This window comes from Malaclemys terrapin, chromosome 7, assembly GCF_027887155.1.
Source record: "Malaclemys terrapin pileata isolate rMalTer1 chromosome 7, rMalTer1.hap1, whole genome shotgun sequence".
Classification (NCBI taxonomy): Eukaryota; Metazoa; Chordata; order Testudines; family Emydidae; genus Malaclemys; species Malaclemys terrapin.
Genome location: NC_071511.1, coordinates 112,137,330 through 112,164,649, shown reverse-complemented (window position 1 = coordinate 112,164,649; position 27,320 = coordinate 112,137,330). Strand labels below are relative to the sequence as shown.

At 41.0% G+C, this 27,320-nt stretch overlaps 1 protein-coding gene across 1 annotated transcript in view; it reads right to left on the bottom strand.

Annotated features, from left to right (window-relative positions):
- Positions 1–2,345: 2,345 nt before the first annotated feature.
- CACUL1 (CDK2 associated cullin domain 1) overlaps positions 2,346–27,320 on the bottom strand; it is a 74,426-nt gene continuing 49,451 nt past the window's right edge. Inside the window, exons 6-9 of the mRNA XM_054034777.1 lie at positions 19,754–19,843; positions 12,977–13,115; positions 7,397–7,440; positions 2,346–6,322 (exon numbers count right to left, since the gene is read on the bottom strand). Of these exons, the coding sequence (XP_053890752.1) occupies positions 6,282–6,322; positions 7,397–7,440; positions 12,977–13,115; positions 19,754–19,843 (314 nt within the window). The 3' untranslated portion in view covers positions 2,346–6,281. The remainder of the gene's footprint in view (positions 6,323–7,396; positions 7,441–12,976; positions 13,116–19,753; positions 19,844–27,320) is intronic.

The window sequence follows — 27,320 nt, the reverse complement described above, 5'->3', positions numbered from 1 at the left end:
CAAGGGTTAGGCTGGAGACTCTTGCCTACATGCTTGGGGTCTTACTGATCGCCATAGTTGGGGTCGGGAAGGAATTTTCCTCCAGGGTAGATTGGCTGAGGCCCTGGAGGTTTTTCGCCTTCCTCCGCAGCATGGGGCAGGGATCTCTAGCAGGAGGGTTCTCTGCCAATTGAAGTCACTAAGACACAGGATTTGGGGACTTCATCAGCAGAGTCAAGGAAAGGGTAGGGACGGTTTTGTGGCCTGCAGCATGCAGGGGGGTCAGACCAGATGATCATAATGGTCCCTTCTGACCTTAAAGTCTATGAGTATGAGATTGGAGGAACTTCTGGGGAAATGCCCCCACAGGTCACCTCACATAAATTACATATTCTGTGTCTACAAGCTGAAAACAATACTAGAGAGGAAGTAGCTGCCACCATTTTTATCCCATCAGTACAGGATTAAGGATTTCCAATGCTATGCTAATTAAAATCCTTTAGCAGGAGCTCAGAACCAGGGGGCCAACCAACAGGATTCCAAAAATGGATGGAAGAAGAGCCAGGAGGGATGGCTCAGTGGTTTACATATCAGCTATGAAATTCCTGGATTCCCTCAAACTACAAATTAAAATCTGGACCAGATCAATTTAATCCTTCCTCATTGCTTGGTATAGTAGAAAAACCCCACAAAATACCGCGAGTTTCCTTTGTGTCAAGTTTTCAGATGAGACACAACACATATCTTCTCTCTTGCAGCAAGGAGAAAGCGGAAGTTGGGGAGACAACTCAGGAGAGGCCATTCCCTCTCAGCAGCCAAGACGACAAGAGACTAGAATCAGACACTGACAAAGGAACCCAGTGACACAGCATCAGAGCCACACCTACAAAAAACACTGACAGCATGGGCCAAATCTTCAGCTCCAATAGGACTGTTTTCACACTATTCCAGTGGTTAAAAGCAGTCTTAAACCTGGCCTATGTGACCAACAAGGCACCTCCCCTAGCATAAGGCAGTGCCCCGGTGGCATAGTGTCAGTGCAGACAAATATGCTGCCACCCTCACAAGCCCCTGGTGTAAGGAACATGCCAGGAGGATGTTAAAGGAAGAACACAGTTCTCTAAGACAACTCATGGACCCTTGGGAGCCACTACTGGTAAATCTGAACAACCCTGAGACTGCTACAACTTGCACTGGGGGCTGAACCAGCCCCAAGCATTGGGGAAATGCAAAGGTGGCCATCTATCTTTCTCCTGACTGGAGTCTACACCAAGCACAAGTCAGCCAGACCTGAGGAGAGGGGTGCACTTGCAAGTACTTGAGTTAGGCTAGTCCCATAAAACCTATTCTTTCCACGGAAAAATACATGGGAATCATTTTTCAATCATTCAGAAGTTAGTAATTTTTGTTTTGGGGCCAGGGAGTTCTCAACATAAAAGATGAAGAATCATGCCTGGTCAAGTTAAAAGGAGATAGAGGCATTCAGCACCTTGTAAAACTGGACCTTATATTTGATGTGGGAAAAGGAAATATTGGGCTAAATTCACCCTGGTTGACTTCACTGAGGGATGAACCTGACAGACTGTATTTCTGCCCAGTAATTATCCCAGAGAAAAAGACCCAAATATTTACATAAGAATGACCATGCTGAGTCAGACTAATGATCCAGGTAGCCCAGTATCCTGTCTCTGTCAGTGGCTAGTGCCAGATGCTTCAGAAGGAATGAACATATCAGGGCTATCATGAGTGATCCATCCCGTTGTTCACTCCCAACTTCTAGCAGTTGGAGGTTTTGGGACACCTAGAGAGTGGAGTTGCATCCCTGGCCATCTTGGCTAATAGCCATTGATGGACCCGTCCTCCAAGAACTTAAATTGTTTTTTGAATCCAGTTATACTTTTGGCCTTCACAACATCCCTGGAAATGAGGTTGACTGTGCATTGTGTGAAGTACTTCCTTTTGTGCATTATAGTCATTTTCTCCACACCATTTATGATTTTATACACTTCTATCATACACACCCCCCCCCCCCACCCAAGTCATCTCTTTTCTAAACTGAACAATCCCAGTCTTTTCTCTTTCTCCTGGTATGGAAGCTGTTTCATCCTCCTAATCGTTTTAATTGCCCTTCTCTGCACCTTTTCCATTTAGCTGCATTACATTTCCACAATGACTACATAAGATGTCGAGTCAGGTCCAAAGTCTATACCGGAGTTGAGTGACAGCACCTGCACAATCTGGGCCATATACAGAACCACAGATTATTTCTGTGTTGAAAACTGCCTTAAACATTGTTTAGTCAAGAACTTCCTACAAACACAACTCTTAACAGTAATAAGATAATTTTAACTTTCAGAAGCAAGAAATGAAATTCATCTAAAAATATTTTAATATAGCAAGTTTGCCTAGACAACCAGTGCGACATAGAAGAGGACACCCGATGTATAACCAAATTTACTGTTTAGTCTCATGGTAAGCAACAGATGCAAATTTACCACAAAGTTGTTATTTGGTTAGAGTTACTAGTGTAACTAGGACCATGCCGCTTGTAGTCATGGTTTTACAGCATCAATGCTCAAATTGGCTGAGTTAGTTTTACTCTAAGTAAAATTCAAGTTTACAAAGAAACAAAATAATTTAGCATATTATGCTATGCTCCATTTCATGCTCAGCTCACAATGATAAAACCCTAGAAGACAAGATCAACAATACTTCAGCATTAGGTTAATAATGCCAAAACATACAGAAATTTTAATGCCAATTTACAACATAATACAATGCTTTACAAGGAGAGTTCTCATGTCCGCTGGCCAAACGAGAACGCCACATGGTGAAAAGCATTCAAGTACTGTTATAGTGCATATAATATTGTCCACACTAAGAGGAATGTTTTATTTTACCTTCTTATAGAATTATTGTTTCAAAAGTCTGTGTCCTAAGTGTAATGCAACAATAAAGGAGTAAATTAAAATCATTGCCTCAAATATGAGGCCTAAGTCCTACAAGTTATTTACAAACCCTAGATCAGTAAACCCTTTGTAAAAAAAACAGAGCAAACTCGTAACGGCATGATGAAGCTGAGAGCTTGCACACTTTCGTATGAACTAGAATGGTACTGATGTAGTAAATCAACTAGTTGATGTATATATTCTTAATTCAAGAATATTTGCTGTCACAGTATACGGAGTAATTGTACAACTAAGGACAGTGTCAAAAGGTTTTTATTTTGAAATCTGATTTTTTTTTTTAAACTGCTCTTGATAAAATTTTGGAACTTGGCAAAATTAAAATCAGTAGCCATTCTCTATTAGCATTTGTTACTTTCTCCACTGTGTTCACTCAAGGTAGGATTTACAAAAAACAATCGACATTGGCCTAACTCTGCTCCCAACGATAAAACTCCTATTGACTTCAGTCGAAACAGAGATACACCCAATGCTGAGTGCTTTTAAAAACCCTATCCTTGATGGTTTGTTTTTGATTAGTGATTCAGAGCAATCTGGATCTCTTGGTAAACTGGGTGCAAGCAAAGAATGTGTGTTTTAATACAGCTAAATGTAAACACGTAGGCCATACTTACATGATGGGAGACTCTATCCTGAGAAACAGTGATTCTGAAAAAGCTTTGGGGGGGTCATGGTGGATAATTAGCTGAACATGAGCTCCCAGTGTGACACTGTGGCCAAAAGAGCTAATGAAACCCTGGAATGCATACATCTCGAGTAGGACTAGAGAGGTTATTTTACCTCTGTATTTGGCACTGCTGTGACCGCTGCTGGAATACTGTGTCCAGCTTTGGTGCCCACAATTCAAGGACATAGGCCTAGTCTTCACTTACCGGCTGGTCCGGAGGCACGCCATCGATGTTCTGGGATCGATTTATCGCGTCTGGTTAAGACGCGATAAATCGATCCCGGATCGATCCCGGAAGTGCTCACAATCGACGCCGGTACTCCAGCTCGCCGAGAGGAGTACGCGGCGTCGACGGGGGGAGACTTCCGGCCGCGTCTGGACCGCGGTAAGTCCGGAGTAAGGTACTTCGAATTCAGCTACGTTATTAACGTAGCTGAATTTGCGTACCTTAGTCCGAAGTCCGGACTAAGTGTAGACCAGCCCATAGATAAATTGGTGGGGGTTCAGAGAAGAGCCACAGGAATGATTAAAGGATTAGAAAATATGCCTTATGATGATAGAACTATTTAGCTTAACAAAGGGAAGATCAAGGGGTGACTTGATCATAGTCTGAGTATCTACATGGGGAACAAATATTTAATAATGGGCTCTTTCATCTAGCAGAGAAAGGTACAACACTATCCAATGGCTAAAAGTTGAAGCTAGACAAATTCAGACTGGAAATAAGGAGTAAATTTTAAACAGTGAAACTAATTAAGCATTGGGACAATTTACCAAGGGTCATGGTGGATTCTCCATCTCTGAATTTTTAAATCAAGATTGGATGTTATTCTAAAAGCTATGCTCTGGGAATTATTTTGGGGAAGTTCTATGGCCTGTCTTATACAGGAGGTCAGACTACATGATCATAATAGTTCCCTCTGGCCTTGGAATCTCTGATTCTCAATTTAAACATGAAGGGAATATAGTCTGTTTACAAAGCAAAGTTGGAAAGAAAAGAACTTTGTCACTGCCACATGAATATTTTGCTTTTTCCTGCAATCTATAGACAACTCATGCAAGCTCAGAGAATTTCTATACGACAGCTGTGTGTGGCAGAACTGTGAATACACTTCTACCTCAGCTCAGAAAGGTTTCTGATATCACTAAGGTTTTTTTTTTTTTTCTTCTTAACTAAAGATAATAAAAGGAATCTGGAATCAAAACTACTTTTTCCAAGAACATTTCTCTCCCTATTTAAATTAACTGGATTCGATTACCCATACTGCTGACTGAAACTCATCTCCTAACCATTACGATTACGACCACAGGTCCAGATTTACTGGACCAGCCCACCTGAGCTTGGCACAAGTCTAGAAGAGGGTGTATGCATGCACATATGCATTACATCACCTTGGTATCTCCCTGATCCTGAACAGTGCTGCGTATCTTACACTCTAGCTGTTTGGATGCAGGGCCATATCCCTTTTCCCCAGTCATACTCCCTATGCTGGTAGCCTGTCAGAGCCACTCCGGCAGCCCTGCCTGGGTTCTGTCATCCACTGACCAACTAAGGCAGGTTTAAGTCTGCTCAGTGCTGCCAGAGTGGCACATAGCATAATTTAACAGACTGGAGAACCTTGCTCATAATCCAACTCTCAGCTGCGGCAGCTAATGTTCCAAAATAACACACAACACAAAACATGGCATTGCATTCATTTTGGAGTTCACATTGATCTATTGTAATTAATATGGAGGCCAACAGACTCACCAGAAAAGGGAGGGGACAGAGGGATGTTTCTACAAGAGTTGGTCCCACCATTAATACTAAATAAACACTTGAAAAAACACAAAGTGGGAAGGGGGCCAAATCACTATCAGTGACATTGTCAGGTTAAACTTTTTCTTCCTTTCTAAATTCATATCCTAGTAATGCAGGAGAAACTTGTGACTTTGCAGCGTATTTGTTCACAACGTAACAAGCTTTTCCTTCAGAACACATTTTGCATTCACCAAATATGGTCTGTAAAGTTGCCAAGTGCACAAGCTGAAGGCACAGAGTCAAAAAACATACCAAAAAAAAAAAAAAGAAAGAAAGAAAATAAGTTAGGAAAAAAACGATGGAAGAAACCAATCCGGAATCAAAAACTCATTGTCAGAATTATAGTTAGAAGGGACCAACTCTTAAAGCTGCTGTCACTTTGTACTGAATAATAAATACTGCAAAGAAACAAATCTTTATTCTTATTATTTAAGTAAAAGCTTCAGAAAATACCTTGACGTTTTAAAACTAATACACTGATGTGTTAATTAGTTTAAAGAATGTCCATAATAAAAAACAAGAGTGCAAAAAAGATTCTTCCATTCTAACATTTTTGGAGGAAGCTGCTGATTTTGGCTGCAAATTTTCACTTAGAAATTATCTGTTTTTCAAGGCGCATCCCTCACGGAATCAGAGACTAAGAACTTGCTGAGACCCCGAACCAAAGAGTCATGTCTTTCAAAGTTATCCCAAGTGTAGCAGCAACTGACATTTTATTACATAACGAAGAACGTCCAAACTCCTCTTCCAGGTACAACTTGTGACAGAGCTCCTGAATATCAGCAGACCCCAGCTGAGGCTCTGGATATCATCTGTGCTCCTCCAGTGTCTGTTCTGGCTAGGAATAAAAGCACACCCGGTATGTTCACTATCTGTAGCCTCTGGAGCTTGCACATGCTGATGAGCCGTCTGAAATATACATAAAAGAGAAATGGTTAATCAGAAATCCTCATTAGAACTTACACACTTCTGTAGCGCCCTTCATCCTGACAGATTATAAAGAACTGTGTATACACTGAATCGGATATGCCAGCTCTATAGCCATTTCATCCACCATCCTTCTGCATCGAAGAATGGCAGCACAGAGCAATGCTGCATACCAGTCTAGAGAAGGAAATTAAGAAGGGCATATTCCACTGATATTACTGGAAGAAATTGGGTAGACAGAGTGCAGTCAAAATTCAACAAGAGCTGATGCTACTAACATTACCAAAAGATCCAAGGGATCTTTAGTGTCAAGCGATCAGGACCTTGCTTTTAAGTCTTACTGTAAAAGATATGGGACTAGCCTCTCTCCTGTGCCAAAGCTCTACTGAGGTGAGGACACCAAAGACCTAGTTATCAATCCCTGATTCGGCAGGCCAGCTCCAGCCCTGACACAAGTTAGAGCAAGCTGTTGGGCAGCTCTAATTTGTGCCTTTGGGATAGGGTAGCCAGCAAAGAATTGTAGCAGAGTTCCACTTTCCTCCCTCCTTCCCTTCATATATCCCTTATACAGGGGAGGGAATAAGGTGGGAAACTCAGGTATAGGGCCCAGATCTGATAGAGCTGTCTGTTGGTCATTTTTTGGCCAAATTATGGCCCCTTTACATGGGCTTAATGGTGCAAAGGGCTATAACTGTGGGAGAATCTGGCCTCCCATCTCCACGGACACCTTGTTGTCTCAGAGGCAACACTGGGGGCCTTGTTAGAGTTGGTCCCATTAGCAGTGGTTACGTGGAAGACAGCAACACATTGGAGTGCAGGTTCTGATCACTCCAAGACCTCAGAGACCCACCCTTTTCTCTGTATTCAAGCGGTCCACATGGAAAGGAATCATTCCTCCCCCTGCTGGAGAGTTACACCTTTATATACTTGGAAAATGATATTGTCTCCACCTGCTGGTTGAGAGACCCATAACCCAACTAGCACAGAAAATCAAAGACAATTTTATTCTTTATTTTTTTTAAACTAAACAATGAACAATAGCGGATTCTTACTTACTGTAAGTTAATTCTTCTCCAGCTCTCTTGCGTGACTGGTCACCTCTGGGAAAGAATGGGGAGAAAAGAATGGTCACTGAATCAGACAGAAAACCAGTGTGGAGACCAATGACAGCAAAGTCACCACATTTAATTTATAAAAGAAAAACTCGGACATTTAGCAGAAATTAAACAGTATGCAAATATGCTAACAACAACAGTCAAAGTATATGATTAGGGGAAAAACCCACACCAGAATCAATACACCTGATACAATAAAAAGTGTGATCGGACAATCATATAGTTTAGTTACTCTATCCTTTTCTTTAATATTTATTTTAAAAATAATTCTGATGATAAATAAAAAGCTCATCCTCTGGATTTAAATAAAACTATTTAATGTCTGATTTGAGACTAGACTGTAATTGAGTAATTTGTTGTAAAACAAATTCCTTATACCAGTGTTATAAAGCTATTTTAGAAGATCTGAAAGATTTTTAGATTTAGCAGTTGCCGAAATCATCTTATTCTTCTGATCTACTGAGTCCAAATACAATTCTTCTAAAAAGAGGATTTTTAAAAAACAATTTGTGTGAAATCCTGGCTCCACTGAAGTCAACAGCAACACTCTCATTCACTTCAAAAGGGTTAGGATTTCGTCACCCCTTTGACTTTATTGACTAGTATGTGCAGAAAACTCTACTGCTTTGTAGTTTTATTTGAAGTTAGATGGCAATAGCTGACCACTATGAGGCAAGAGAGATGTCTCAGTGTTATTTATTTTCTTTATGCTATCCAGAATTCGACACTTCTCTGCTAGCAGACAATCCAGATCAGGCGTTCATGTGAGACAACAGGAAGCAGTCAACCACTTTAATAAAATCCATCCTCTTTGAGGCTAAGCCTGCAGTGAGCACTTTGTTTAAGGTCATTAATGCAAGAATCACCATTGAGTGATTAGGTAACTCCCCCACCATCTTCAGTTGCACTAGTGATTTGATTATCACTGCTGAAAACTTTCTAGAGGGGTGCCTCTCATGTAATTAGGGCTGCTGAAGATTCTTCAATGCAGTCTCCTTGTGGTTAATTTTAGTGTGAGATGTGGAGCAGTGAAGATGTCAACAATCCACTGCATTTACAGAAAGTCTCATTTAGGAAATAGGAATGTTGTTTTGACTTCATAATTTATATATCAGGCTGCTAAAATTGATGGCTTTTCAATCTATATTTAATAAATGAGTTAATCTGTAATTTTAAGTACTAAACAGCACTGCAGAAGCTTAGTCTAACTGCAGGAAATTATCTCCATCCCCACAGTGCACATTCTTTTGAAACTCAGCTGAATTTTACCAACTCTAGAATTAATTTAGCAGAATAACTGTTTCATCAGCATGAATGTAAATTACATAAGCAAATCACATATACAATTAAATTAGAGAGGAACTAATATGGAACTTTGCAGCTCCAATCACTAATTGAATATAAGCCTATAGTTCTCAATATAAAAGCCTAATACAACTTAATTTTTTTAATTTACTATATAGTTCTGAGTGTGTGTGGTTTCTCATAGTGCATTTGACCAAAGGCTGCTCAAAAGACGTCTTGAGGATCATCCACCCTTTTTTGTTCTAGGTTCTACCATCCCCCCTTACTGTATGACCTCTTGCTTCTATGCTCCTATGAGGTCACAGACAGAACTGAGAGAGAAAGGACAAGATGGTATCTGCCTGCAAACAGGCTGATACCAATACTGCTCTTCAAAGGAACCAGCCATCAATGCCTGGCTCTGTTTAAGCACTGTAGAACACCAAAACTTGGCAGCAGAAGACCCAAGGTATTCCCATCCCAAATAACAACCATTAACAAAAGTAATGTATTGAGACAACGTGAATTGGAACTGGGCTACAATGGTCAGTAACATCAGGAACAGGCAATTATTTATTTTTGTACAAAATAGAAATTGACAAACTATGTTTCAAGGACCCCTGGTGGTTCAAAGCACTTGCTGTGGGGTCCATACAAGACAGCTGGTAGGTTGCTCCCCACAAGGGCTCCTTGATTCTTGAACATACTTCCCCCCACTAGTCTGTTAGCGTATAGACTGGAAAACTTCCCAGTAATATACTACAAAGCCTCTCTCTAGCATTTAGGAAAGAGATGATTATATGTAGATGGTAAAACTGGAGGCCTTTATTTTTATATCTTTGGACTGGTAATATACTGTTGAGTAATAATAGTATTATTGTCAATCACTTTTCACTAGAGTGAATTTAAATTACTGCTAAGTCACTCAGAGCAAGTGATGGGCTCTTTTAAATGCTAAAAATGGAAAGAAGAAAATTAAAATTTTTTTTGTAAATTAACACCAGTGCTTGCCAGCAAAGCAATATCTAAGCATATATAGCATACTCGAATACTGCTCTTTCAAGCATAACAGCTAAGTTTATTCCAAATGCCCAAATCAAACCAGACCTTTTTTTTCATATAGCATATTGATATTTACAGAATAAAATCAGTTACATTATATTAGAGTTATCGTATAAACACCTTCAAAGGCTAAACCCAAATTGTGGGTATTTCCTGTTCAATTGTCCCCACACACATACACGCACAGGTAGCAATTAATAGATAGCAAAGTACTTTTTTTTTTATTTCACAGAAAACATTGGGACAGTTGTACCCAAGAACTATCCAACATCACATATGCAGATAGAAAACGAAGACAAAGATATTAAAGCCCAAGGGCCCCACAAATCAGTGGAAAAAAACTAGGATTATTTACTAAATACACCAACATCATCAGTCCTTTACAAACAGGTAAAGGTATTTTCTTGCACCCATGTAAATCCCAGTGTAGGATCAAGGCCATGGAGGTTACAGTCCACACCCAGGCAAAGATTCCAGGAAAAGGAGCAGAATAGGAAAAAAAAACAAAACAATGAGAGAATGTGCTGGTAAGAGCAAAGAGGAGAAGAAAATAAGAGGGGAGGTAGGGTAGAACAGAAAAGACTTGAAAACATGGACAAGAAGTTAGAATTTGATATGGAAGATGAGATGAAGCCAGTGAAGGGATAGGAAGAGGAGAGTGGCATGGTGAGAAAAGGTGAAATTTGCAGCAATTTTTGGGGGGGATTGGAGAGGAGCAAAGTGACTCTTTGGGGCAAAGAGAAAGAAAGACTACTGCAGTCAAGACAGAATATACACTCTAGAATTTTTTTATCAAGTTGTTCTGACAAAATAAATATAGAGTTTTCTGGGAACGTAGATTTACATGAATAACCAATAGGATAAGAACAAAGGTTGGCTTATCTACATAATTTTTATGTAGGTTTTTAAATAAAGCTCTGTGTTGCAGTGGTAATGTCAGAAATGATGCTGAAATAGCTATATACCAGCACACACGCTTTCACAGTTTTTCCTTCCACTCAAAGTGCTGTCAGCATAGTTTGATGGGGAAGAGTTAAATCCTTTATGATAAAACTATGAATCATTAATTATTAACCTATGGCATCATGGAAAAAGATCTTTCAAATTAAATTTATTAGCACTTGGAATATTGCCAGTGTTTAAAAAGCTCAGCCCAAAACTTGCTTATGAATGGTCTCTGAGGAAATATAGTTTAACTTCTCAATTAAAAATAGACATATTTCATCATCAGATTTCCAGGTTTAAGTGATTAGATGTAATTGTATCATTTCAAACACGTTTACTGGCAAAAATGAAGCTTTAGAAATCTCATGTCATCTTGCAGATAAATGCCCTTAAAGTCTTTTCTAATCTTGATATATATATTTTTTTAACCACACATTCTTAATGAGGGTTTTAATGCAGCGAGAACTTTTTCTACTTTTCTTAGCTGAATTGATAAGCACAACAATTCATTCTGGATGCTCATTTTGTGTGGACAATACTGTGGTCAATATCAATCTCCCCTCTACTTCTCCACTCCCCAAGAACAACCCCATAACTGAGAACAAACCATAATTCAAGAGACCAATAAGCGGGTTCTTTTAATGACGTCAATTTTTCTCAAAAACAACTTAAATAAATTCTGCTCTATCTATGGTCTTTGAAATGGAGTATGTCAAAACTTAAACGGCTTGACTAAATTTCCAAGTATAAACGCCCTCTCATTTTCTTAGGCTATTCAATATATACAAGCAGTATTTAATGAACCACAGTAGAAAACATGTGAGTCTTCAAATTACCACTTAAATACCAAGGCAATGGGCACATAAGAAATACTTAAAATATTACCCGATCCTACTCCCATTAATCTTAACGCCAGGATGCTGACCATCAGTAGAAGCCAATATTAAATACAGAGTGCTGGTTTTGTGTCAAAAGGCAGGCATATGATTATTCTTTAGCATTGGTGCTTTGAACAGTAGAACATTTACTAGTAACATTTCTACTTTAGTAACTGGAACTGGATATTTAAAGTAGCTCAGACGTGCTCAGCTACAGATCACAAAGTGATCTGAAGGTCAACAGCAATGTGTTAAGACTGACCTGACCTTTTGTTTTATGTGTATTCTTTATGATTGAAGAGAACAAAGTTCTCTGTCTCCTTGCATGCTATCCTGACAGCCAACATACAAGACATGATGTTATTCTAGCTAGGAGATAAAAGAATGAGCTTCTCAGAAATACTGATCATCAACTGAAATATAATATTAACCTAAAAGTGATAACTGAAAGCCTTAAGAAAGACTATCATGTATAAAATCCCATTTCTGTGAGAATATTGTATACCTACTATTGTTATAAGCAGCCGCTAGGATTAGAATAATTGACATTTAGAGAAAAATAAAATTCTCTTTTACTCAGTTTGTTTACTTTGTGCATTTGATAGTACCGTGTGTATAATCAGTTTCAATGCTTTGTTGAGGGTCACTTTCACTTCCTGCCTTGTGCATTAGCTGCTTTACTCTGCAGTGATGCGCCTGTGACTGGATCTGGGCTTGCTAACTTCCTCAGCCTAACTTTGGTGTTTCTGGCTCCTGCAGAGGGAGCCAGGAGTACTGGGTCAGGAGAGGCAGAAGTGGCAGTCATGTGCTGCAGCCTGCCAAGTTCACTGAAAGACAATAGACCCGTAAGATGTGTGAGCATGGACTGGAGCGGGAGGAAAAGGTGTTTACAGTAGGCCCCAGCACATCTTTTAAAACTAACAAAAATTAAAACAGATGGTGTCCTTTTACTACTTTAGGGAAACGCGATGTTCAAAGGACAATGCTAAATGGGAATTGACAGTGAAGATGATTACGCACTAATAAATAAATCAAAATACCATGAGGGTATAAACAAATCAGAAGCATCTCAGTTTTATCTGAAAGTATTTGAAAGATGCTGATCAACTATTACTTCCTATTGCCTTCAATGGAAAAATCAGGCCACATTGGTAGGTGCTTAACTATTGATTTAGGTGCCTAAATACCCAGATTTGAACATTCTGGTTCAAGTCTTTAGAATAATATTTAATATTCTATTGAATATAATACAATATTTACATTTTTATAGTGTTTTTTTTTTTAAAGTATATGCATTTTAGTAGTTTCAGCGCTGTCTAGTGCAACTGCCATTGAAGGCTAATCATTATTACCTGGTAAATCCATTCTGCATAAGCTCTCTTTGAAGTTTCTGGTCTTGAGCAGCATATTCCTGAAGCTCAGATTCCACAGCAGGGGGGAGAATGTTTGGGATGAATTTAGAAAATAAAGCTGGTGCCATCTGAACCCACTCTGTGTGAAAAGGGAAAAATAATAATGATGAAACATGCAGAATAGGAAGAAAAATCTTATGAGCGGTAATTTTCTCTTTAAGAATTAGCAATGATTATTTTGAAGGAGGACTGAAGGTTTTTTAAAAGAGTATATAAATTGTTTAATAGCTTGAATTAAAAGACTAGATATTCTTAAAGTCACACACATTTTTGGCGCAAGAGTCTGTGCTTCTCCATCAAGAGCCAATGGTGCCATAGACACGTACAGCTGTAAATAGTATGAGCCATATACTTTATTGCCCTGTATCTTCTGTAATCCTTTACACCAGAGCATGAGGATATAAAATGCTACTAAGTCAGAATGACAAGGTGGATGAGGTAATGTCTTTTATTGGACCAACTTCTGGTGGTGAAAAAGACAAGCTTTTAAACAATTACACTGCATACTAAGTCCGAATGGTATACATCCTTCAGGAGGCAACTCCACAGACAGGGTCTCTTAACCGAAGCAACCATGCCCCCAGGCTGATCCATAGACTCTCAGAAGAGATAAAAGCAAAAATAATGTAGCATACAGCACCCTGCCTAAGGGTACGTCTTCACTACCCGCTGTATCGGCGAGTAGCAATCGATTTATCCGGGATCAATATATCGCGTCTTGTTAAGACGCGATATATCGATCCCCGAACACGCTCACCGTCGACTCCGGAACTCCACCACAGCGAGCAGCTGTAGCGCAGTCGACGGGGGAGCCGCGGCCATCAATTCCGTGCCGTGTGGACCCCAGGTAATTCGATCTAAGATACTTCGACTTCAGCTACGCTATTCGCGTAGCTGAAGTTGCGTATCTTAGATCGATCCCCACCCCTCCCCCCAGTGTAGACCAGCCCTTAGAGACATGGAGAAACAGAGAAGTACCACAAAGAAACAGTGCAAGTATCTATAGCTGAGATTGCTTGGAGAAGAAGGGAAGGGAATGTTTGCTAACAACTGTTGCAATCCTAGTGTAGAAAAGGCAAGTTGTACTTTTAGCATGTGTTCATTGGCTAAGGTAAACCCTAGGCACCCTCAGAGGGTTTACTTGACCACTGAGCATGCCTTACCTAAAGTGTTAAAAATACACCATGTTCTTAGTGTAGACATGGCCTTACACATGAACACCAGTGCATAAACCAATACCTTCATCACTGTAGTAGGGTTCACAAATAATATACACAAAACAATACCACCTTTCACATTGCACAGTAAGTTAAAGGTACTATACCATTTCATGAATACACACACACACAATTAAACTATTAGCATTGGACACATTAGCCCAAGCTAATTTCTTAACATAAAATACTGCTGACAAGCTCTTTTGTGCCATTGCCATTGACACTGAACATGTGACATAAAAAGTGTTTAAACCTAGAACAATAAATCCTCTAATGGTGATGAGAGTCAGAGAGATCAGTATCTTACAAATTCCTTACCAATGAAGGAAAGTTATGGACAGCAGCCAAATGCACTGTGTCTACATATTTTCTTAGAACAACGGATTAAACCCACATTTACCCCCACATCTTCAAGAGCTTAGAGTGTGAGTTACCTCAACCCCATGCCTTGGCTGGTCACTGCATCTGACCTGTTTTTCTCCATCCTCTCTTCCCTGCCCCCACCCCTGCCATTTTCATGTTGTTCTTTTTTCACCCCCTCATCTGTTTTGTCTATGCATGTTGCTCATTCATAGTCTTATCTCTTTCCTTCAGTTCTCCTTCCACCTCTCTTTCCCAGCCCCTATTTCTCTTTCCTTCTTCTGTCTCCTTCATAGATTCATAGATTCTAGGACTGGAAGGGACCTCAAGAGGTCATTGAGTCCAGTCCCCTGCCCTCATGACAGGACCAAATACGGTCTAGACCATCCCTAATAGACGTTTATCTAACCTACTCTTAAATATCTCCAGAGATGGAGATTCCACAACCTCCCTAGGCAATTTATTCCAGTGTTTAACCACCCTGACAGTTAGGAACTTTTTCCTAATTTCCAACCTAAACCTCCCTTGCTGCAGTTTAAGCCCATTGCTTCTTGTTCTATCCTTAGAGACTAAGGTGAACAAGTTTTCTCCCTCCTCATGACACCCTTTTAGATACCTGAAAACTGCTATCATGTCCCCTCTCACTCTTCTCTTTTCCAAACTAAACAAACCCAATTCTTCTTCCTTCCACTATGTGGCTTCCCTTCTCTACCCTTTGCCCTCCCCAACCCCAACATTAATCAGAGCAAATTGTGCTGCTGGAGATCTGGAGAGGAATCTACTAGTGTCTCTGTGTTCCTCCAGAAAAGGCACACTAAAGTAGGTAGAAAAGAGAGCACAGAAAGAAGCAGATTGAGCTGCTTAAGGAGAGCTGCTGGACAGTGTTCCCTCTAATTTTTTCCACATATGTGTGGAATGAATTTTGTTATGTGCACTAATATGGAGACGATATGTGACACATCACCTTCATATTGGTGCACATAACAAAATTCATGTGGTGGGGGTTGGGCCGAGGATTTTGGAGTGTGGGAGGGGGCTCACGGCTGGGCCAGAGGGTTGGGGTGCAGAGGTGTGAGGGCTCCGGCTGGAGGTATGGGTTCAGGATAGGGCTGGGATGAGGCCAGGGATGAGCGGTTTGGGGTGCAGGAGGGAGCTCCGGAGCTACACTGGAGAGAAAGGACTCTGCCCAGCTGCACCTGGGCTGGCGAGGGGGGGGGGGGGGGGGAGGAAGGCACCTCTCCCCACCGCAGCAGCTCTGGGGCTGGGGCCATGGGATAGGCGCCCCTCCCCCAGCAGGTCCAGGGCAGGGCTGAGTTGGGGCTGGGGGAGGGGCGCCCCACCCTCAGCAGATCCAGGGCTGAGTTGGGGCTGGGGGAGGGGTGCCTTGGCAGGTCCGGGGTGCCCTTCCCCTAGGCGCAGCAGGTCTGGATCAGGGCTGGGTGGTTCCCTGAGCGCCTTCACAGAGCTAAATAGGCTACTGCGCAACTTACAGGGAACTCAGCTGCTGGACATATTTTGCTCCCTGACTTCAGCCCAGATCAGAGTACTTAAGTGCATGGCAAGTTTCTCCAGTCGCACTACTTTTCTTCTCCCTTTGCCAGCCTGTCTTATTACTCTGTCAATTGCCTAGTCTCACAGAACCATTTGGAGACAGAGCGTAGAGAAGAGATAGTTCTTGAAGCTCATATTCCCTTGGTTTGTTTTTCCAGACTGAGTGGCATCAGCAATCATATACAACTGGAACAGCTTCCCACCTTTGAGGCGGTCTCACAGCCTCCCAGGGGCCTGCTCCTCTGAACACGTTAGAATCCAAGTCATCAAGGACTGACTCTACTAAGGAACATCTTTCAATACAGAGGAATTGTTCTTGGTACAAACTTAGAGCACTTCCAGTCTGACTAGAACGGCATTCACATAGTATCCTTATCTTCATCTTTTCAACCCAAACAATTCGTTTTAATATACTGGTATTGACTAAAGCCATGACAAGGTGAATGTCTGACAGATGGAATTTAAGAATTTGGCGTGTTATATACTACAAACTCAATATTCTTTCCTTAATTCCTAACCAAAGACACTGTTCTCTTCCACAGCATAAGCACTGTTCACAGATTTCACAGTGCCCACTCAGCCATTCTTTACTTATCTCTCTCTAAATATTACAAAGGTATTTGAATGCTTACTTCTGAAGTGTCCAGCAGGATTACTCAGACAACTATGTACTTCTAGTCAAAGTCAACAGGTATGCAGCTTACTGGGTATATGACTTGAGAATTTAGAGTAAAAGATACTCAAAGTTATAATTATAGTGTTGCCAACTCTCATGATTTTATTGCAAGTCTTGTGCCGTTTGATGTTTTTCTTAAAGCCTACACTTCTGGAGTCATGCAATTACAGGAGAATCTCAGCTTTCATTTTTCTATCCCTCGGGATTGTCAAGATGGGATTGAAAAGTTAAGATGGTTAAACCCAAAACCTCAAACACCAGAAGGCAAATAAAAAGAACCCCAAATATCATTTTTTAAAATCTCATTTTTGTGGACATGACTGATGAAGTGGGGATTTCCCCTTGTTATGGGGTACGAGAGTCTTACTGTTGAGCCTATGAGAGTTTTACTATATGGATGAATACTTCGTGTGCCTCAGTTTCCCTGTGTGCTGCACCAATGCCTCGGCGGTGGGAATAGGGATGTGACCTCTGAGGCAAGTGAGGCTGCTCCAGCTGCCTGCACATATGCTATGACTGGTGCTCTTCGTAACCTGAGACCCGGGAGGGGGACGCAACCAGGCGACTCTTTGCTCAGGAAGCGAGACAAAGACATGGAGGAGCAATGGGGGTGTCTGAGGTCGGGTCGCTGGAAGCTGGCAGTCTGCTTGGGGAGACTGGAAGAGGGGGAGTCCAGGGCTTCTGGCCAAGGACTCCCCAAGACGGAGTTGGCCGAAAGTCACTGATTTCCATGCTAACAAGTTCTGTTCTATGCTGTGTTCCTGTTGACTAATAAACCTTCCATTTTGCACTGAATGAGAGTCACGTATGTCTGCAGAGTTGGGGTGCAGGGCCCTCTAGCTTCCCCAGAAGCCCTGCCCAGGCAGACTCGCTGCAGGAAGTGCATGGAGTGGAAGGGGATGCTGAATGTTCTGAGGGCAGATGAGCACTGAGGGAGGGATTTGCAAAAGCACTGCCACAGGAGTTGGATCAGCTGGTAACTGACAGCAAGTATCACGAGCGGACTGGTTTTTAAGGGAAAGCTTAAATTCAGAAGAAATCAATGGCTTAGGTCTTCCTTTTCAACACTAGCCAGTGGATTTTTCATGACCTGGTAACAATCTTATTTAAATATCCTTTAGAACACAATAAGAATACTGAAAATCTGAGAGGAAAATGACAGTACTGAACCAAACTAAACTTTGTCTGTGAAGGAAAAGGCAAGGCAAGTTCCATTCAATGTTGACAGGCTTTGTAAGGTTTTCAATACTCTTGTCTTTTGGGATATAAAATAGGATAGTAATATCAAAATCTTACAGATCGGCTCAACTTAGAATGAAATCATGCCTTTGTGCTCTTTTCAAATACAGTTTCCTTCTCCAGCACTGAAAAGTAAAAGAGGGTAAAGATGAAAGTCATCACCAGTTTCCTTCGCCTACCTCCTATCACTTATACTTTTTAATGTTTGATAAAAAATAAGACATGCCTGTGAAGAGTGATTAATCTGTCAATTCTGTAGATTGTCTGACCACCACATTACTGGCCCTCATACACGCCAGACTCTGAAATTTTCATAAAGCTTCCTGTCATTTCTGGTTCTTTGAGTGGCAATGCCATAGAAAAGATGATGTGATGGCACCTTGATACAATCCTCTTTGCAGTTACACGAGTACAAAACAAGAATAACTCCACTGAGCTAAAACTGGCATTGTAGATAAGAGGAAATCCAGGCCCATTTTGGTATTTGTGTTTTTGAAGCAGAAAAATAAAGGAGCATAACAAATGTTCATTCCGGGAACTTCACAGGGTGCTCAAAACATTCCCTCTCCTCACTGCCAGTTAGATGCTGTTGACAGTAGAGATTTACAGCAGAGACTATACCTGGTCACTAACTAAAGCATAATGAATACATGTTCATTACAATATTGTTTAAATTTTATATTTTATTATATGCCTTGTAAGTCTTATAACAACTGTGGAGCTCACCACATGGCAAACTACACATACTAGCGAGTAATGGTTATTTTAAATTACCTGCTGCTGCACTGTTAAACTCCTTGGGAATACTGTCCCTTGACTAGGGCTCCTTTCAGTTTCCAAATGATACTTTACAGGACCTTCTCAATTTCATATTAAATTTCTAATGAATGAAAAACCTCAGAGTACGTCTACACTGCCATAAAAAAACCTACAGCACCGAGTCTCAGAGCCAGGGTAGCTGACTTAGACTTGTAGAACCCAGGCTGCAGGGCTGAAAACTGCAGTGTAGACACTCAGGCTGGAGCCCAGGCTCTGAGACCCGCCCCACTCATGAGAACATCTACACTGCAATTTGATAACCCCACAGACCATCTGCGACAGTGCCAAAGGTTTTTTATTGCAGTGTAGACATACCCTCACACACAACAATTTTCTGGGCTTGTTGAGATAACTAATGTTGGACTTGAAGCCCACAATATATAAATTTTACCCAAGGGCAAAATAAAACTTTACCATGAAATCAATGAATTATTTATTTCTTTGTTATAGCAAAATTACTTCTCTAATCACCACAGCATCATAGATGGAAAGACCATTTAGATGGAAAGGCCATACCAATCCCACTGGTTTTTTTTGAATATCTGCCATGATTGTCCTATTGGGCAGCCTCATCCCCTTATAGTAATACAAAGAAGCACAGTGCTCATGCTTGTTTCCCCTCTTATTTTACACTATTTAAGTGAAGGTGGGAGCCCAATGCAAGAATCAGTCCTCCTGCAGGTCACAACATAGATCTACTGCATTCATAACAAAGGCTTTGCTGTGATGTTGCACAACACAGCTAAACACTGACTGACAGATAAGATCATGACACTCACATAACATTCTAGTTTGTGGAATGTTTTGGCACTGTAGTATAATGGGAGAGTCCAAAAGGAAGCAATGAATATTTACCTGGTCTAAGTGTATACAGGCCTTTCACAATATTTGCCATGGTCGAAGGGGTTATTTGAAACGGTGTTGACTGAGCTTCTAAAAGTAAAGCTGAAACAAAAAGAGAAGCCTGATTAGCCATTTTCTTGGTTAAATACTTTAGGTTCTCTGCATATATTTTTGGCAGTTAAAGAAAGTTATTTTTTCCTGCTCTGTGTCTGTCACCCGATGTTCATAATGGGGAAACCAAGTGACAGACAGAGGAGTGAGAACTGCATTCTTACAGGTATAAATATAACCTTTTAGTTAAAGTGCAATATACAATATAAAGTTATCTGTGGCCAAAATGTGAAATAATATTTCTCCTGTTACAGCTAAGCGTATAGGGCTTGTAAGGAAAAACAGGCAAGTAACTGTGTTCAATGATTCTGAGACAGATCTGAAGTAAATGCAACTTAATTTTAGCAGTAACATTCACAGTGCTATGGTAAGCATAAGAATTTCCACTAATATCTGTTTCAAGGCATTTACCATCCTGGCAACAATATCTGCTTAGGATTTGAAGTCCGAACATGAAAACACACCCTGAAACAAAACCTCTCTTTTAAAAAACAGCTATTAGCAAGAGTGCTTTCTTTTTTTAAATAGGAGAGAATATTTATCTTTCATTCTTGATGCATTTATTGGCTTAATATGTCACTGGGAGACACTATCAATAACTTTTTCTTCGGATGTGTGTAATGATAGTTAATTTGGTACTGTTGTTATTAAGCATATTATGCGGCATTAGTTTTTAACATGAGGTGGATTTGATTAATGTTGTACCTGTATAAACTACAATATGAACTACTTGTAATTCATTTTGTTAAAGAGCTACACCTGCCCCAAGCCCTTCTTGCTAATGTTTGTATGTTTCTAGAAGCCACTGGTCCTTGTGTGTTATTCCTGCTGCGGGGAAAATCTGTTGGGGGAAGGTTGCAAATGTCTCACTGAATGCAAATCACTGTCCTTTCAAAACTTCCAGATTTAAAGGGACACTGTTCTTTTTAAAATCACACTTCTGTCTGAGACAAATATATACCTATAATAGTTACAAATAGCACTTTGGATTACTATAATTGAAAGATTAAAGAAAGATTTCTCTTGTCAGGTTCCACTGTTCTGTGCAGGTCTTTTATACAACAGAAGAGGGAAGAACTTAAAAAAAAAAAAAAAAAAAAAAAAAAGCTGTGATTGTAAGTGTGGTGACTGCCATCTTGACCAATATTGGGGACACTACAGCTAAAAACATACGTTTCTAGCTAAAGAGGCAGGACCATGCTCTGTGGATGGGGTAGAGAGAGGAGCATGGTCCTGCCTCTTTAGCTAGAAACGTATGTTTTTAGCTGTAGTGTCCCCAATATTGGTCAAGATGGCAGTCACCACACTTACAATCACAGCTTTTTTTTTTTTTTTTTTTTTTTTTTTTTTTTAAGTTCTTCCCTCTTCTGTTGTATAAAAGACCTGCACAGAACAGTGGAACCTGACAAGAGAAATCTTTCTTTAATCTTTCAATTATAGTAATCCAAAGTGCTATTTGTAACTATTATAGGTATATATTTGTCTCAGACAGAAGTGTGATTTTAAAAAGAACAGTGTCCCTTTAAATCTGGAAGTTTTGAAAGGACAGTGATTTGCATTCAGTGAGACATTTGCAACCTTCCCCCAACAGATTTTCCCCACAGCAGTCCCTAGGCTAGTCAGGAAAGCTGCATACAGTGATGTCACATAGGGAACAAGGCTTTATTATGATGTGTAGAGATATCTAAATATGGTCTAGAAGAGATTAAGCTATAGATATATCATACATCTAAAACACAAGTCTAAATGGCTTTTTCAGTTCCTCCTTAAAACGTTTGAGAAGACTATTTAAAAATAATAATCACATTAAAGGTAAACATTTAAACATTAAAATGAACATAAACTCAACAAAAGCCAGAAAGTTCACAGCTAAGAGTAGCTGAATACATGGCCATTGACAGTATCTTCAAACCATTTGGACATAATTCACTGACTTCTTTAAAGGTAACCCAATAGCCAATCTTGCTTTGTAGTAGTGTTTGATCTTATATCCCCGGTAGGCTGCAACAGCCAGAGATATTTAATCATACTTGAGCAGGACTAACACTCATCACAGGCAATTTTACAAAATGGGGAAGGACAGACAGAATATTATTACAGAGAAGAACGGTATCACCAAATGTTAGGTTCCTATCAGCCAGACAGAGAGAAGTCAGGAAAGCAAGCTCCCTAAACAGGTGCATAAAACATGCTTCAAGCTGCAAATTACTTCGATGCCTCTGACCACAGAAAATAAAATCAGAGTCAGATACAGTCTTCTTGGGATGAAATCTGAAACAAATTTATAAACCAATCATACCTTTTTATATATTTGCTTTCACATTATGGAAAACAAAATCTTGCCTCCAAGTGTCCAGAGACACAAAACACATCTTTTTTCTTTTAAGGCACATCTGATCCAAGCAAAATGCTGTATGGGTGGGTCTCTAACAGATGTAGAGCCAACAATGTTGGCTATTACAGCTTTGTCCCTGCAGCCCATGGTACAGGAGGCATGTCGGGCCGGGAAGGAGGGAGGAAGCATGGCTGGATCACACTGCACTCCATCAGGTGCAAGTTAGAACCATCCCCCAAGCTGTTTTCATCTGTGATAGGGCTGGGGCAGAGAATAAGGGAGATATAATTGGTTGCAGGTTCTCACCTTTTTTGCCCTCCCTCTCCTGGATTAACCTGCATGGCTGTATGAGGAGGAGAAAGGGGAGCCATCCGTAAACAGGTATTCCTTCCCTTAGACCCTGGCAGAGGAAAACTGCTGTGTTCTCCCTGGGTCTCTCACAATTTGGTAAGTAAGCATGCAACTCATTCTTCAACTCCTACAATGCAGCAAGAAGCCAGCAGAGAAGCTAACAAAGGGATAGTAACTGCTCAAAGTGCTCTCAGCTCACATCAGAGCTAAGCCTGGGGCTGCTGAGGAAACAATGGGAGGCAGCTAGAGAAGTGCCGTCCCCTACTGGCCCCCTGCAATGACAGAGCTGATTCAAACACTGTTTAAAAATCATGGGGTACAGCTTATAGAACACACAAAATACATTTTTTTCTCAGTGACAGTTGCCCAAGGGCACAGTTTAGACACTTGAGGTGCACAAGCGTACACTGGACCCCAGGTGGGACCCCACTGTCATAGGAGATGACAGCTCATGAACCAACCTGCAAACTTACATGAGTAGTCCTTGCACTGAAGTCAATGAAACTAGTCCTGAAAGTTAGGACTGTTTGCATGACTAACCCATAGCTTGGAGATGTTTAGACTTAAACATGATTTTAGTTGCTGACTACAGTATTTCCATACTAGTTTAGATTTTTTCCCATAAAAACATTTCTTTTTTAAATTGAGATATAATCCTATTCCACACTATGTAGTCTTTGAAGACCACAATACATGGCAAAAAAAGTGAACAGTAATCTCTGTGCTGGTTTACTGATTACTGCACCTGCCTTTTTATAAACAAATTTCATTAGCAAGTTCACCTGGAGATCAATCCTCTCATTAACAGAAGCGAATTTGTGCTTTCCTCCCCAAACCTTATTACATCTTGACTCACCAACATTTTTTACCACTTGTTTTTGGTAGGCAGATTGCACCAGCCTTAAAGCTACAATAGCTCATCAGGAAAGCTTTTCTGGATTATTAACTCAAACTGTACTGATTTTGAGACAGCACAGCTGCTGGGCCCAAGTCATTTAAATGAAAAATAAAAATAGTTCCTTTCCTACAACACAGATTAATTTCCTCATTGAGGTAGGAGTGAAAAGGAAAGTAGGAGCAGTACCAACCCTATCTTAAAGGTAAAGCAAGCATAGGGGTAGAGCTCTGCGCAGATACAAAAATGTGGATCCGCATCCGATCCATCTCAGCAAGAATCAACTTGTGTCCAACCTGCAACTTGCACTCCATCTTTTATCTCTATCTGCATCCGCACCAACCCCGCAGCAGCACGCTGACAGTGCCTCTCAGAGGAGCATCTATGTGCATGCGTGTGTACTGTAGGATCTCAAAGGCAGGGAAGCAGCTGTCTGCAGCTCAAAGCCTATGAGGCTGCCTCCCCGCCTTCGAGATCCTATATTCCCTATGAGGATCTGGAAGGCAGAAAGCAGCCTCCTAGGTTATGAGCTGTAGACAACTGCTTCTTGATCTATCACCTCCCCTTTCTCTGTATGGGAGTTGTGGGGGGAAGAGGGGGATCTGGAAGACAGGGAAGCAGCCTATAATCTCTTCCCCCACCCCCATATACAGATAAAGGGGAGGTGATAGATCAAGAGAGGCAGCAAAATCCCGCATGCTCCTATCACCATGGTTTAAGCAGCCAAGCTATTCAGGAAACCTCTCCCAACTTCATTATTGCCTTATCAAGGCAGTTGTAGAGGGAGGCAGCTGCTTCTACAAAGTACATAAGTACGGGGGTGGGGGGGGGCATAGGCTCTGGAAAGCGGAGAAGCAGCATAGGCTATGAGCTGCAGACAGCTGCTTTCCCGCCTTTGAGATCCTATATTTATAGCCCTGCGCAGATACAAAATCTGTATCCGCGTCCAATCCTCAAAAATGGTCCGTGGCTCTCCGCATCTGCATCTATGGATGCAGATATCCACAAATATAAAGTGGATATCCATGGATTTGCAGGGCTTTACATGGGGGCACCCATGAGAATGTTGTGCATTTCCCATCCCTCTTGGCAGCCAGGAAACCAAAAACATAGATATTCTTTTCAGGCCCTTTTTCTAGTTTGCTTTGCCAGTGCAGCTGCAGGTAGCTTTCCTGTAGCTGACCCCTTGAGAGGGAAGAGTCAAACTGGAGAAATAAAGAGAGGTCATCATTGGAAGGTAGCAAAATCCTTCAATCTGATTAATCTTGAGTTCTGCCTGCCTGTTCCAAAAGGTGAGGTGGGGGAAGACACCAGCTTCTCTGCCATAGAAGCCCATTCAGGCATTGATCTTGGCATTAAGTACTGTCCAGTTTTCTCTGAGTATTTTGCATAGTCCCTCTTCCCATATATAAAAGCTGGGCATGGGACACATCAGTGTAAGACAGTGAGTCACACTACTGCCTTCTTTCTTAGTAAACAAAGAATCAGTACATTTTGTTCCCCTGACATTAATGAGCTGACTGATGACAGTATAGAGATACACATCTGTTAGTAATACGCTGGAGTGCAAATCAAGTGACACACCCTCTCCTGCCTGTCCATTAACTGAGGTATGAAAAAGTGGGGGGAAAAAACCTCTTGCAGAGAAAACCTCTTTTCCTGCAACATGTACCAGCCTCCAACTGCCTTCGTTTTTTCTGCATTTTCATATGGTATTTATGCTTTTTAATTCCATATCAGAAGCAAGAAAGGATGATCTGAGTGGATTTCTTTTGCAAATAGCCATTGCTGAACTTATTCAACTTCCAGGTCAATTTTTCTGCTTCCTCCTTGAAATTTTTTTTTACAGTTGAAGCACTTTCCCCTATCTTTGTCAAAGGAGACCTTTTAAAACAAACCCTTTTCTCATACGCGATTATGGAAGAAATCCTGCCCTTTTTAAATGTGAAACAGTGAACAGCTTTAGACCCTTGCTGAGTCTGGGGGAACATGACTGGGGAAAAGAAACAACACTGTAAATGACAACTCTGACTAAAATATATCATAGGGTCAATTCAATGTTTCACAAGTAAGAATTCTGGGAGATGGGGAGGCGGTTCCAGTGTCAGGGCAAAAAAACAAAAAAAAACAAAAAACAAAACAAAAAAAACCCTGACAGACCGAAATGTCAGACTCTCAGACTTCAGAATGTAAATCACACAAAGCAATGCCACAGTTATTTTTGTGACAAACACTGACAGAAATATTGGCTTTGGCTCTTGATCAATATCAAGATTTATCTTTTCAGGTAAATATTTACTTTCAATGCACTTAAGTAAATTAAATCTAGAACCTAGTACTACAGAAACCAAATGCCTGCTTGCTATTATAGTGAGCCAGCTTGTAGATAACAAACCTGTCAAATAAAGGAGTAGCTTTTGATTAGCTAATTGTATGACTGTCTAGGTATATGTTATGCCTTGGGAAAGCAGAGTCTAAAAAAGTGTGGGGCTAGAAAAAAAAAAAAAAAATCAGTGTTGAACTATATTGTAAACCATTAGTATAATTTTGTGCCTGTATTTTCATGCTTAAGACTCTGGTTCTTAATGGAATTCTGTTTCTGGGGGTCCATCTTTATTCCAATCTTGCACTTCTGGTTTGAAATCTGACTAAGGGTTTTAGATCAGTAAAATAGCCAGCCAGCGTTCCTCTTTCCTTATAGTACTTCCTCAGCATGAGAGGTACACTCTATCACACACCTATACAGACGCTCCCTGTCTTACGCAAACCTGACTTACACAAACCCGCACTTACGGAAAAAGTTCCCTAAGTTCTGTAGGTCGGAGAGCGTCTGTACTAACAGGCAGCCGGAGGTTTCCCTTTCTCATCCATTCATATAGAGGACAGGTGAGTGAAGGGAAAGCATGAAGATTCAGCCTGAGTCCCATGCCCCCCGACCACCGCAGCCATGAAAAAGGGAAGTGGCAACTGGGAAGCTGCGTGGAAGAAATTAATTTCTTTCCTCTGGTGGAGCTGATCTCCTCCTCTAGTTCAGCTAAACGATTCCTGCTCAAGACAGGAGTGCTTTATCTTTTGATCAAAATGAGGCTTTTGAAGGGCAATCTTTTCATTTTTGGAAATCACCAGACTGCACCAAACGGCAGGCATTATCACATGTTTTACAAGGGTAGCTTTCCCTTAACTACAATTAACTCTCTGAAAATTCCTTAGCTCAAATACTGACATGGAGAGAAGGGAGAATGTGTACATGAAAACAGGAATGGTGAAAGTCAGCTTTGGAGTGTATGATGCCAACACTTACAGAGGCTCTTGGTGGTGCCCCAAGGATAGAATCTAACACACCCCAGCCAAACAAGTTAGTGAGCACCATTGCTCTAGACTGAGAATAATCAGAATTATTTTTCCTTAGATACTTTTCCAAATCCAGTTTGTTCCCTATTAGCTTGTTCTTTAGTAGACCAATTGAAATTAGTACAGCTATTTCTCTCAGTATCTAGATGCTGCATGGACCACATCTTCTTGGCAAGAGTCACCTGACTTTCTTTAGTTTTTGGAGTGAAAACAGGGTCATCCCAAGTCTTTGGGTATGTCTACACTACCCGCTGGATCGGCGGGTAGCGATCGATCTATCGGGGATCGATTTATCGCGTGTAGTGTAGATGCGATAAATCGATCCCCGATCGCTCTCCCGTGGACTGCTGAACTCCAGCAGTGCAAGAGGTGGAAGCAAAGTCGATGGGGGAGCTGCAGCCGTCGATCCAGCGCCGCGAGGACGCGAAGTAATTTTAATTCGATCTAAGATACGTCGACTTCAGCTACGAGAATAGCGTGGCTGAAGTTGCGTATCTTAGGTAGATTTCCCCCCTCCTTCTCCCCCCCCGCCAGCG